This window comes from Caretta caretta, chromosome 1 (assembly GCF_965140235.1).
Source record: "Caretta caretta isolate rCarCar2 chromosome 1, rCarCar1.hap1, whole genome shotgun sequence".
Lineage (NCBI taxonomy): Eukaryota > Metazoa > Chordata > Testudines > Cheloniidae > Caretta > Caretta caretta.
The window spans coordinates 8,948,564-8,961,734 of record NC_134206.1 but is presented as its reverse complement, the minus strand read 5'-3'; the positions used below and the strand labels follow the sequence as shown (position 1 = coordinate 8,961,734).

Sequence of the window (13,171 nt, the reverse complement as noted above, 5' to 3'; positions counted from 1 at the left end):
CACCCGGACAGAGAGCCAGTGTGCTCTAATGCATAGAGCACTGGCTTGGGAGAGCTGTGTCCTATTCCCGGCCCCGCCACTGGTCTGCTGGGTGACCCTGGGCAAGTCACACCCCTGATCTGTGCCTCAGTTTCCCCATAATGATACTGACCCGCTTTGTAAAGATTATGGGATTGTTACTACCAATAACAAGGTGGTGTCTTCTCTGCACAGAGGGGGTGGCAGGGTGATTGGCTGGCGGAGGGGAGGAGTTCTCACCGTGGGCAGCTGCCTCGAGGACCACTGAACCTTCAGGAAGTTGATGTTGTCACTGCTCTGCATGTCATTCTCGAAGCTCTTCTTGAACTCTGGGGGAGAGGAAGTGGCAGGCTCGGGTTAGGCACACACTCCCCCGGCCTTCAGACACAGTGGAGCAGTCCCATGGTACGCCTCTCACCCTGCCCCCATCTAGCCAGAATGGAACTGTCCTAGGACTAAATTGACCCCATGTGGGGACAGACACACCCCCAAACCCAGCACTCCGCAGGCCTCTGTTGCTTGAGCTAAAGGAGAATCTCCACTAGCACAAGGAGAATTAGGGCTTTTACATCCTCTGCTGGTTGCAGCCGCTGGCGGGCCATGGGCTCACACACAGCAGATGGTGGAGAGGCTCCCGTCTACACTAGCCAGTGGGCTACACGGTATGTGTGAACCAGGCGAGTGGGGGGAGGGAGGGGGTGTCAGGCATGCACCTTCCAGGCAGGTGGAGTAGAACTCGATAAAGAACTTGGTCCTGCTGGCCGTCTTCACGATAGCTTCAATGTTCTCAAACTCAATGTAGGCCTGGTCTGAGGCCTTGGAGAGCCCTGGGAGCAGAGAATAATCAGAGTAGAACACCTCACCCGGCTAGCTCTTACCTAGCACCTCTCATCCCTAGATCTCCAAGCGCTGTACAAAGTAGGGCGGGGTCATTATTCTCATTTTACACAGGGGGAAACTGAGGCACGGGGAGGGAAAGTGACTTGCCCAAGGTCACCCGGCAAGCCAGTGGCAGAGCTGGGGACAAATCCAAGGTCTGCTGAGTCCCGATCCAGTGTTCCAGCCATGAGGCCAGACTGTGGAGAGGGTTATGGCTGCCCCAAGAAGACAGGACCCACAGGTTCATATGAGGGACAAGGAAGACACCCCCAGCTCAGTTTTTATCACAGCTGGTATCAAGCCTGGAGAGCTACAGGTCTGCTGGGCCCCAAGCAAGTTCATCTCCCTTCTGGGTTGGGTGATGGAGCCAAGTGTGCCCCAGAACTGACACAGGGCACAGCCGAGGGGACGACAGGAGAGCAGGGCTAACAGGAGGCACGGACCTAGGGTGGCATTGCCTTCTCCTGGGGCAGTGAGACAGGATCATGCGGGGGTCCAGCAATCCCGAGGTGGTGACGTCTGGGGCTGGTGAGGTATGCAGTGTGGTGGGGAAGGAGATTAAAGATCATCTAGGTATGGCCCCAAAATAACAGCCATACTTCGCCTCGGTTTTTAGTAACAAGGATCAGAGCGTGTGGACGAAAGCAGGATGGCTGATGGAAATGAGTGTCTAGAAATGGTAATTACCATGGCCGAGGCGGAAGAAAAACTTAACGAGCTTAATGCACTCGAATCAGGCCGGGGGGACCGGATTGTTTCCATCCCAGGATCCTGAAAGCACTGGCATATGAGGTTGCTAGGCTGGTAGGAAGGGGTTTTTAATGCATCTAGCTATTTGGCGTAGCGCCGTATGAATGGAGAATAGCTAACGTCCCTGGATGTAAGAAAGGGGAAAAAAAGTGAACCGGGCAGTTACAGACCTTATTAGTCAGACTGCAGCAGGCATTAGAACGAATTGTGAAGGAAAAAATAATGAAATTCAGAGAGGTAATTGGCAAAGGAGACGTAATGCAATGTGAGTTTACCAACGGTAGATCGTGCCAGATATGGTTAGGGATCAGTTCAAGACTCATCAGGTGGGTAAGGAACTGGCTAAAGGGAGGAGACAGCGGGTTGCGCTGAAAGGTGATTACTGGACAGGAGGGAGGTTCCTAGCGGAGTTCCCCAAGGATCAGCCTTGGGACCAATCTCATTCACTGTGTTTCTTAATGACCTGGACACAAAAAGCAGGAGCGGGCTAACGAAATGTGCTGACGACCCAAAGTTAGAAGGAAGCTTCAGTCCAGAGGCGAACTGGAACACAGGAGGACCTGATGACCCTGAAGGCTGGAGGGACAGAACGGGGATGAAATTCAGTAGTCCAAAGTTCACGGTCAGGCACTTGGGGTTGAGTAAGAAGGGGAATCAGATTGCTCTGTGAATACACCAGGGGGTGAGCACCAAGGAGGGAAATGAGCTTTGGAAGCTACAGGACAGTGATGGTACAAGAACAAACAGAAACTAGCCATGAACAAATTCAGGCAGGAAATTAACCATCAATAGGAGTTGTGGGGGCAAACAACTGAGTTAATTTTAAGAGAGAGCTGGACAAATGGGCGAGTGGGAACTGCATGACAGGATTGCTTGTGGCGGCAGGGCAGGGCTCGGCAGCCGTGGGGCTCGCTTCCGGTCTATGGCTTACCTTCCCAAAGCTCATGCTTCAGGGTTTCAGGATTTCCCCCTCCCCCAGTGTGTTCTGGGAGGGTTTTTTATCTCCTTCCTCTGAGGCAGGAGGGATGGTCACGGCTGGAGATGGGACACAGGATGGGGCTCTGAGGTGGCCCCGAGCGCTGTCTCTCTCGGCTGCGGGGTTAGCGTGCAGGTCGGTGGCCTGCAGTAGACAGGCAGTCACACCGGATGCTCTAGCAGTCCCTTCCGGATTTAAATGCTACAACTCTGCGACATCCGTGTCCCCACGGAGGCTCAGTGACAAGTCAGGGCCAGGGGCAGGCGGAGAGTGGCTTGGCCATTGCTAGCCGGTGGCCACCCAGCCCAGCGCAGGGCAGGCACACGCCCGCCTTCCCCCCGTACCTTTCTTGGAGACAAACTGGGATGTCACTCCGACTTCGAAGGCTCCGAAGACAGGGGAGTGGTCGCTGGTCGTGATGTCGTCGGTGCATCCTACCAACAAGCAGGCTCCACTGGTGAGCTAGCCAGGGCGCCCGGGGCCGGGAGCGGGCTCAGCAGGGGCAGGGAGCCCGACTGGCAGCTGATCAGGCCCAAGGGGAAGGCATGGCCCTCTCTAGGGGTGGAGTGCCCCAGACCCAGGGGTGGAGTGCCCCAGTGCTCACTGGCAGGGCAGCTGAGAAGCTGGGCACCGCTGGAGCCCCCTTGCCCGGCCCTTTGCTGGGCGTCCGTACGCACCTCGGAAACATCGCCGGGGAGAGAACTATGTTTCCCTCATGCCAGAATTCAGTGGGGAATTCTGATAGCCCAGGGGGCCAGCCCTCTCTGCCCACCCGCCGTCCCAGTTCCCCTCGCTGCCCTGCCAACGTGCCCACCCCAGGCTCCCCACCGCCTCTTCAGCCCTTGGCCCCCCCGCTGCCGCTGCTTACAAGGGAAGGGGGGCGCTCGGCTAACGGTGATGAGACCCTTGTCCTGGGAACAGAGCCCGCCTCCCCCCTGAGAACCGGACTGAGACCCGCAACTCGTAGGCCTCTGTGACTAGACCCGTTTGGGCTGGATTTGAACCTGGGACCTAGCTGGGAGAGACTGTCTACCCCCACCCTGTCTACCCCACGCCCCCGTGAGGGCTTTCCTCTCGAGCCCCCCAGGGCGAGCCCCAGCCCCGCACAGCCTGGCCCCCCTGCACTGAGGGAGGCAGTGCCCGCAAGGTCTGGGCGAGCAGGGCCCTGGCAGGAAGCCTGGGCTGTCACTCTGCCCCACTCACCATCCCCCCAGGGGCGTCGTGCGGCTCGAGGGGGCGTGAGGGGAAGGGGCTTCTGGGGTTGAGCGGAGAGAGGGTGTCCCAGGCCCGGGGCAGGACTAGCCCCAAGGAACAGCCAGATCTGCAGGCACAGCCAGGGGAGCGCCTGGCACTGGGTCCCTGGTCACCTCCATGCAGATGCACCGGCCACAGGCTCCTCCGCACGCCCATGGGAGATGCGCCACCCGGGCTGCCAGGGGGTGGACCACCCCGGCCAGCCGCCCGAGGGCGAGCAGGTGTGATCCCAGCCAGCAGCGGGTGCTGCTGACGCCCCCCACTCACCGTAGGAGTTGCAGTTGATGTGGGTCTCGGGGTACGACTTCCACAGGATGCGGTCACACCAGGAGGGGACGTTGGTGCGGACCTGGGCGGGGGGCACAGGACGCTGGGGTGAGGCATTGCCAGGCAGCACCCTCCCCCCGCCCATCAGCCTGGCAGGGCCCCTGGCGCTGGCCCCTCACTGGCCCACAGGGTCCGGAGAGCCAACCACGGGAACTGGCTATCCCTCCCCAGCCCCCCAAACGCCCCCCCCACACATACCTTTGCTTCCCCACCCCACCCCCAGCACCTACCCCGGTGGGCTTCTGCTTGTGCCACACGTAGGTGTCGCGGGAGCCCCGCTCGTAGCGGTAGGTCGGGGGGAAGGTGATCTCCTCCTCGCCTGCAGAGACACAGCCCGGGGCGTGAGGAGAAATAGCCTTGGCCCGGCCACCCGCAGCATCCCCCAGCAGCCACAATCCACACCCCGGACCCCAGGCCCAGCAATGCCGACCCCTGAAGGGGAGACACCCCCCCCAGCAACACCCCAGCAGGGAAGGGGAGAGCCCCCAAAGCTCCCCCACCCCAGCAGGGAAGGGGAGACCCCCCACAGTTCCCCCCACCCCAGCAGGGAAGGGGAGACCCCCCCCCAGCAACATCCCAGGAGGGAAGGGAGAGCCCCCAAAGCTCCCCCACCCCAGCAGGGAAGGGGAGACACCCCCCCCAGCAACACCCCAGCAGAGAAGGGGAGACCCCCCTAGAGCTCCCCCCACGCCAGCAGGGAAGGGGCAGAGCCGGTGGGGGAAGCAGACACCCGCCCCGCCCGCAGCAGAGCCGCCCTCACCGAATCGCAGGAAGACCTTGTGCTTCTCCTTCTCCAGGTTGAGCTGATCCACCTTGAGCAGCGGCTCGAACTCCTTGCGGTTGATGTAGTTGAGGATCTCCTGGAGGAGGCAGGACCAAGCGGGCAGGTCAGAGCGGGGAGGACAGGCCACCCCCACCCCCCAGGCCTGCCCTCCCTCCTTTCCCCCCAAGGGCCTGTGCCCCTCACCTCTCACTTGGCTGCCCTCCCCACGGTGCAGCCTCTCCAGCCCGGCCCATGCCCCCGTCCCCACGGGCCCGTGCCCCCCTCACCTGGATGTCCATGTCCAGGCGGTAGTTGAGGTCCCCGAACCAGAAGAGATGGGTGAAGCGGAGCGAGATGTCGAAGGAGCTGAGCTGCTTGTCGCCCAGGGACAGCAAGCGCAGGATGTCCAGATAGTTCTGGTTCCGCCTGCCGGAGGAGGGAGGGGTGGGCAGGCCGAGAGAGATGCGCCCGGCACAGAGGGGGCAGGGGAGGGGACACAGATCAGAGTCTCCGGGGGCACAGGCTTGGGAACAGAAACCCAAGGCCTAGACTGCTCCGAGTTACTAAAGATCCCCAGGCGCTTCCTGCAAGAGCAGCGGGTTTGCTTGGGTGCCCTAATTTGAGTGCTGTCAACCGCCGCCGTGCTCCTCCCCAGAGGCAGATGCGCTGACCCTCTGCTTGGGGCTTGTTACGTGTGTAAGCACCCCCTGGGATCCATCGGGACGGTACAGATGACAGATAGGGTGGTTGTTTAATATTCTCAGGGCTTCTACCAAAGAGAAGGCGTGTGGAGAATGAATGCTTTTCCCAGGCTAAGAGCTCCAGGCCTGACAGAGAGACCGGGGGAAGGAAATGGGGGCTTTCCTCATTTGGCGGTAGACCCACCATGATGCTTAGCCTGGGAACGTCTGTGCTTCCAGAGTTCATCCAGCGGGACCAGAGCGTGCATGCTAACAGCGACAATCGCTGCGTGCTGACCGCCAGGCCCAGGGCGATGTGGCCCTAAGGAGCAGGGTGTGGGATGGTGCATGGAAATACGCCGGGACAGAGTGAGCGCAAGTGTGTCTGAGTGTATGCAAGCGTGCAAGGCTGAGCCCACCTGTATCTAAGAAAGCAAGAAGGAGCATGCAAAGGCCAGGGTGAGCGAGTGTGCCCCAGGGTGGGTGTGCGAAAGGACGAACCTGTTCAAACTGGCGCATGCATGCGTGGCAAGTGTGCCCCAAACCGAGTCCGGGAGTGCAAGTGGCCGTGTGCAAACACTAGCTTGCCAGAGCTAGCAGGAGTGTGCCAGAGCGAGCAGGAGTGTGGCCAGGGGTAGGTGCGAGCGTCCCCAGCACAAGCATGTCTGCATGTCCAGGAGTGAGCAAGCCACGTCTGTAAGCGAGCAGGAGCGCGCGAGGGTGGTGCCTCTCAATGGAGACCAAAGCGTCTCCTGTCCAGAGCCAGCGGCCATGTTCGCGTGCTGCCCACGGCCAGCGACAGGAGCTACCAGCAGCTCTCCGCTCAGCCCCGTTGTGCCTGGGGGGACCAATGGGCCCGTCCCCCCAGCTCAGAGCTAGGTGACGGGCTCCCGCTCTGCAAGGGGCTGCCCTGCCCTGCACCCCGCACTCACCTGGCCGTCTTCTCGTTGCCTGAGGTCAGGTGGCAATTCACGAAGCCGAAAGAGGTGCCATTGAACATGAAGGAAACTCCCACAGCCCCTTTATTGCCTGCAAAACAAAGAAGGGGAGGGGGTGAGCCCCACTCAGGCTGGGCCGGGGCTCGGTTCCCAGGCCCACTCTGGGCACTGATGGCCCATGGCACAGCAGCCGAAGCCGGCACCGGCAGCTTGGAGTGAGCAGAAAAAACACAAAGCCATTAGGGTGGGTAGGGGGAGGAGAGAGTCCCCGCTGGCTAAGAGCTGCACCAGATCCCTGGATCCTAGCCTTCCCTGGCCTTGGGGATAGTCAGACCCAGCCTCTTTCCAGCTGTAACTGACCTCGCGAACCCCTTCCGCCAGGATCCAGGTGCTGCCCGCATTACCGTTCAGCTGCCCTGGGGCACCATCTACACTGCCTTAGGTAGCAGAGCCAGCCCTGAACCCAGCCAAGGGAGGAGAAGCAGATGCAGAGAGGCAGGCCCTGGGGTCATTTTAAAGCAGGGCAAATACCTAGGGCCTTCCGAGCGAAAGGATTGTGGCATCACAGAACAGTCTGTGCCCTTGTGCTGGAGGGTGGTGCCAGGCCAGGGCTCCTCTCAAGCCAGAGCAGAGGGAACATCTGAGCCAACCAGGGTGGATAAAAAAACATCTTTGATTTAAAAATAAATTAATAAAAAACCTGGCATTTAAAATTTAAATTAAATACAGGTATACTTTTAAAAGAGAAACCAATTTAACATTCAAATGAAAATTAACTACCTATGTTAAGGCCTTAATTTGTTATAATCTATTAAAATCATTTAAATTAACTACAGAAAGTAATATTAAGAAGTACATGTTTGCAAGACAGTCAAAGCACTGAAAATCACCGGCTAAGCACCTGGACCCAGAGCTTGTTGAAGGGCTAAACCAGCTTTTGACACCGGTAGCCTCTTCTACAGCTGCAACGAGAACATTGTTTTCATTTCAGTTTATTCAACTTGTTCAGTTCAATGACTAGTTCATTCAAAGTTAAGCTATCAACTGGGAGCTGAAAAAGCAGGAAAGCTTGGTTTCCTCCCTCATTCTATGAATAAAAACAAGGTGTGAGAGGATGAAATCTACTAGCTCTAAAATCTTGAAGGACATGGTGACCAGAAACAATCAGCTAAATTCACTAACTACAGCTCATACTTCTTGTGGGTAATAACGTCACTTAGTTTTAAAGGCAAAACATGTTTTGATGAACTATTTTTCCTGATATCTCCAGCCCATTTATGGTCATTTTATTTAATGTAAAAAGTGGTTTTTGTGCATTTTAAATTGAATTTGGATTTCCATCCAAATAGAGCTTGGCACATATCACAAGTAAAAAATCCATTATTTCAATAAGAAATGTGTCATTTACCATTTTCTAACACAATGAAAAAGGTAAAAATTAAGAATCTGAATAAATGTAAGTCAAGCTCTATAGTGCTTAAATCAATGGGTATAGATGCAGTATATCCTCTTGCCTAGCAAAAAGATGAACCACATTTAGGGTAAAGGCTAGATTTTGCTGCAGTCAACACATTTTAATGTTTGCCAGCCAACGAGACTCAACCTTTCTTTAGGGAAGTAACTAAAAAGTACCAATGCAAAATATGATTAAAATCGGTGATTTAAATTATGGTTTCCGGCTTGCTGATTTAGCTCACCATTACAATTGATGATTTAAATCAACTCATCTTGGTGCTAACTTGCCCCAACCCTGTGCTGGAGGGGAGGAAGAGAAATTCAGTCTCCAGGCCCATTTGGCCATTGACCTCTCCGGAACTGGTGTGAGACCCACCAAGGCGCTTCACAAAGGCCAGTGAAGAGGCACAGACAGTAACGACTAGTGACCCAGACCAGATCAGGATGGCCAACTGCATCTGAAAGGCCCTGCACAGTATCCCAATCCTCTGAGCCATCCAGTCCCCTCTTCCACCACCCAAGCTTCAGTCCCAGTCTCAAACCCCAGCTCTAACCCCCACCCCCAGAATCAGAAAATGCTAATTTTGGATGGCAGCCCCACTGGAGCTTGTGCGGCCAGAACATACAGACATGTTGCAAAGAACTGGGACTAGAACTGTGACCTGCTACTCCAAGACCATAGGAATCTATCACTTGCATAGAAGGGCCCTATCGGGAAAAACGTAGATACCAGGGTGCACCCTCAGTCACTCCTAGCCAGCTATGCTAAAGGTGAGTGCAGAGGGCTGAGTCTGTCTGTCCCAGGTACCTAGTCTAGCCCCCACAGCGCCTAGATCGGCCCCTACCTAGCGTGTTGGCGATCCCGGTCTTCACACTCGAGGTGCTGACGTGGCTGATCCGGTTCTCGTGCTCCGGTCTCACCAGGACGGCAATCTTAATGTTCCACAAAGCCTGCATCGCGATCTGGCAGGGGGCCAACAAGACAATGTTACACCTCCACTCTCCTGGCGGGGGCGCCGGAGCCTGGCTCGGAGGCAGCAGCTGCCCTAAGGTCACCGACCCTGAAACCCCACCTGCAGCAAGAACCAGGCGTGCAGCAATGAGAACAAACCCACCGAGATGCCCGGGAGTGCCTGCAGAGACTCCCTGTGGCTCAGTGTTTGCAAACCGAGGTTTAAATGAAGTTTGGTGAGGTTGAAAGCCGCCAGGGTGGCTGCCAGGAATTGTAGTCCAATCTGTCCCCGGGGCAGACATGTCCGATAGCTGCTGCTCCTCCCTTTCCCTGTTCCAACAAGGACATTTTTGAACCACCAAGGCACAACCCAGATGTTTACAGGAGGCTTCTCTCCCCGCAGCAGGGGCTCCTGTGCCTCGGGGCTGGGCCCAGCTCCCTGCTCCGAGCGTGGTGACCAGGCGCGTGGGATCACAGCAGCGCTCAGGTTTGGCCTAGCCACCCCTCCATCATGACGGAGGAACAGGGAAAACCGCCGGCTCGGAGCGGAGACAGGCCCGGCCCAGCTGGCGGGACCCAGGAGCCGCCACTGGCCAGGTGAGGGCAGCATGGGCTCACTGCTTCTGCACCAGGCCAGGGTGGGGTTACAGCGCCCGGTGGGCGCAGCTGCAGGTGCTCGGGGCCCCTCAGCGGTCAGGACATTTTCACGGAGCAGTCCCTAAACCTGGGACTCTTCCTGAATTGACCATGACTGCAGGAAAGGGATAAAAGCCCGGTTAAATGTTACGCCTTGTGCTTCACGCAGCTCTGCGGGTGCTGAAGGATCCCAAAGCAAGCAAGCAGCACTGAATTCCCCCTCCCACTGAATTCTCACACATGCATGAATAATGCTGCCACCTCTGGGGGGGAGTACAGACGCCAGTGCGCAACACCCCAAACGCTAGGGCGCGGCTGGGAAACGCTGGCCAAAGACATCGCAGCTGAGACCCCTCACTCCAAAAGCCTGACGCGTCCACCTCAGGAGGTTAAAGGGCTCAGAGACCTGTGGCCGCAGGCATGGGCAGTGCGTGACTCCCCGCGGGAGGCTGGGCCTGAGTGCTGGAAGCTCCCTCGAAGTGTGGGGGGCCCGGACCGTGGCCCTGCCCTGACGCCTGCCCCCACTCGGCGTTGCCCCCCGCCCGAGGCCACGCTGACGCTCCACCCCCACTCCGCCCCAGGCCCAGTTCCCACTCGGCCCCCCTCCCTCGAGGGCCCCCCTGCCCGTGCCTCTCTCCGCCCCCTCCCCCGAGGGGCCCCCCCACCCGTGCCTCTCTCCGCCCCCTCCCCAAAGGAGCCCCCCTGCCTGCACCTCTCTCCACCCCCTCCCCCGAGGGGCTCCCCACCTGCACCTCTCCACCCCCTCCCCCAAGGAGCCACCCCACCGGGCCTCTCCCCACCCCCTCCCCTGAGGGCCCCCCTGCCCACACCTCTCTGCCTCTCAGGGGCGGAGAAGCGCGAGCGGGGCAGGGACGGGCGCACGGGGGAAGGGGCGGAGTGGAGATGGGAAGAGGAGCAGCGGGGCGGGGGGGCGCACGGGGTAAGAGAGGGACGAGGGAGCAGGGCCTCAGGGCAGAGCGTGGGGTGGGGGCTACTGCCCAGATGCCCTTTCAGCAGCAAGCGGTGCTCCAAAGGGAGGTGCACCACATCCCGTCTGGGGAGCCTTAGCCTCCCCCGGCCTATTATACCTGCCGCCCGTGGCCACAGGCTTTCACACCCGGTCCCGACACCCTCCCCCATCCACTCTTCCAGGTGAAAATGGCAACTCCAGCAATGCTGAGGATTCGGGAGGACGGCCACCCCAGCAACCGTCTCCCCAAGCCCTTCCGCTATCCCGCGGCCATCCACAGCCTGGGATCCACCTGGATTTGGAGGCTGGAGGCCGGGGAGTCTAACGGCTGACCCTCAACCAGAGGGGGTTGCAGACATCCTGACTCTCAATACGGCGGGTCAGCCCCTGGAGACGACAGCGTCCCAGCAGGCAAGGCTCCCTCTTGAGCCGAGCGGCGCAGCCGGAGCATGGCATGCGGGGAAGCTGTCGTCTCCAGGAGCCTCCCCTCAAGACGCGGGTGGCCCACTGTGCGGCTGTGTAGAACTGCAGAGCCCTGGGTCCCAGGCCGTCTCCTCAGGCCCTGCCCCGGTGCTGGGGCTCTTACCGGGCGGTACTCTATCTCCGTGAACTCCTTCAGCATGCCCCGGAGGAAGTCGACCCACTCCTTGTCCCCCATCGAGTTCTCCTGGGTGCCAAAGACGTAGATGTCATGGGGGATGGTGACCGTCATCTCGTCCAGGGTCTTCCCCAGGCCTTTCGACGTAAACCAGGACGTGATGCTCTTGGGGGAAGGCACGCTTCCTGTGGGAGAGGGCATGACCCAAGAGAGCCGCGGTCACGGATGAGGTCACACGGCTCAGTCCCAGGACGATGGGCCCATGGTTGGGCCACCAGCCTGGGACGTCAGAGACCGGAGTTTAGTTCCCTGCTCTGCAACAGACTCCCTGTGGTTTTCTTGGGCCCGTCGTTTAGCCGCTCCGTGCCTCAGTTTCCCCTCTGTGCAGTCGGGCCCAGCCTCACAGGAGTGCGTGAGGATAAACACATCAAAGCTCGTGAGGTGCTGATACTGCAGTGATGCCCACTGCACACAATGCCCACGCAAGTTCATAGAGTTCTCAGGGGGTTGCGAACAGGTGTCAGGAGGCGGCAACCATCCTGTCTTGCCCATGTCGCTAAAATAGGAGGGGAACCTGGTTCGGAAAAGACTAATTTAGGGTAGCTATACAGTAACTCCTCCCTTAAAGTCATCCCAGTTAACATTGTTCCTTTATTAGGTTGCTGATCTATTAGAGAACATACTTGCTTAAAGTTACGCAACGTTCCGTTATAAGGTTGTTTGGCTCGTCCCATTCCACCCGCCCGCCTGGTGCTCCTGCCGGGGAGCGGGGTCGGGGCGCGGGGGCTTGCCCTGCTCCACCCACCTGGTGCTCCTGCTGGGGAGCAGGGTCGGGGTGCGGGGGCTTGCCCTGCTCCACCCACCTGGTGCTCCTGCCGGGGAGTGGGGTCAGGGCGTGGGGGCTTGCCCTGCTCCACCCACCTGGTGCTCCTGCCGGGGAGTGGGGTCTGGGCATGGGAGCTTGCTCCATTCTGCCCACCTGGCGCTCCTGCTGGGGAGCGGGGTCGGGGCGTGGAGACTTGCTCCATTCCGCCCCCTGGCGCTCCTGCCGGGGAGTGGGGTCGGGTGTGGGGGCTTGCCCTGTTCCACCCACCTGGTGCTCCTGCCGGGGAGTGGGGTCTGGGCATGGGAGCTTGCTCCATTCTGCCTACCTGGCGCTCCTGCTGGGGAGCAGGGTCGGGGCGTGGGGACTTGCTCCATTCCGCCCCCTGGCGCTCCTGCCGGGGAGTGGGGTCGGGGCGTGGGGGCTTGCCCTGTTCCACCCACCTGGTGCTCCTGCCGGGGAGCGGGGTCTGGGCATGGGGGCTTGCCCTGTTCCACCCACCTGGTCCTTCTGCCGGGGAGTGGGGTCGGGTGTGGGGGCTTGCCCTGTTCCACCCACCTGGTGCTCCTGCCGGGGAGTGGGGTCTGGGCATGGGAGCTTGCTCCATTCTGCCCACCTGGCGCTCCTGCCGGGGAGCGGGGTCGGGGTGCGGGGGCTTGCTCCATTCTGCCTGCCTGGCGCTCCTGCCGGGGAGCGGGGTCGGGTGTGGGGGCTTGCCCTGTTCCACCCACCTGGTGCTCCTGCCAGGGAGCGGGGTCAGGGCGCGGGGGCTTGCTCCATTCTGCCCGCCTGGTGCTCCTGCCAGGGAGTGGGGTTGGGGCGTGGGGGCTTATCCCACTCCACCCGCCCAGCATTCCAGCCGGGGAGCGGGCAAGCCCCCGACCCCACTCCCTGGCAGGAGTGCCAGGCGGGCGGAATGGAGCAAGCCCCCACGCCCCGACCCCACTACACCCCACCTCAGCCAAGCTTCACAATCATCATTGGTGAATACAGTATTAAACAGTTTGTTTAAAATTATTTAAAACTTATACTGTATATGTATATCATGTCTTTTGTCTGGCGAAAAAAATTTCCCTGGAACCTAACCCCCCCATTTACATTCATTCTTATGGGGAAATGGGATTCGCTTAACATCATTTCACTTAAAGTAGC

At 59.2% G+C, this 13,171-nt stretch overlaps 1 protein-coding gene across 1 annotated transcript in view; it reads right to left on the bottom strand.

The window, feature by feature from the left end:
* The window catches only part of INPPL1 (inositol polyphosphate phosphatase like 1), a 76,136-nt gene that overhangs the window by 13,961 nt on the left and 49,004 nt on the right, over positions 1-13,171 (bottom strand). The window contains exons 12-21 of the mRNA XM_048838512.2: positions 11,185-11,381; positions 8,886-9,003; positions 6,580-6,676; positions 5,255-5,393; positions 4,965-5,064; positions 4,435-4,523; positions 4,145-4,226; positions 2,968-3,057; positions 732-845; positions 259-347 (exon numbers count right to left, since the gene is read on the bottom strand). Coding sequence (XP_048694469.1) covers positions 259-347; positions 732-845; positions 2,968-3,057; positions 4,145-4,226; positions 4,435-4,523; positions 4,965-5,064; positions 5,255-5,393; positions 6,580-6,676; positions 8,886-9,003; positions 11,185-11,381 — 1,115 coding nt within the window. The remainder of the gene's footprint in view (positions 1-258; positions 348-731; positions 846-2,967; positions 3,058-4,144; positions 4,227-4,434; positions 4,524-4,964; positions 5,065-5,254; positions 5,394-6,579; positions 6,677-8,885; positions 9,004-11,184; positions 11,382-13,171) is intronic.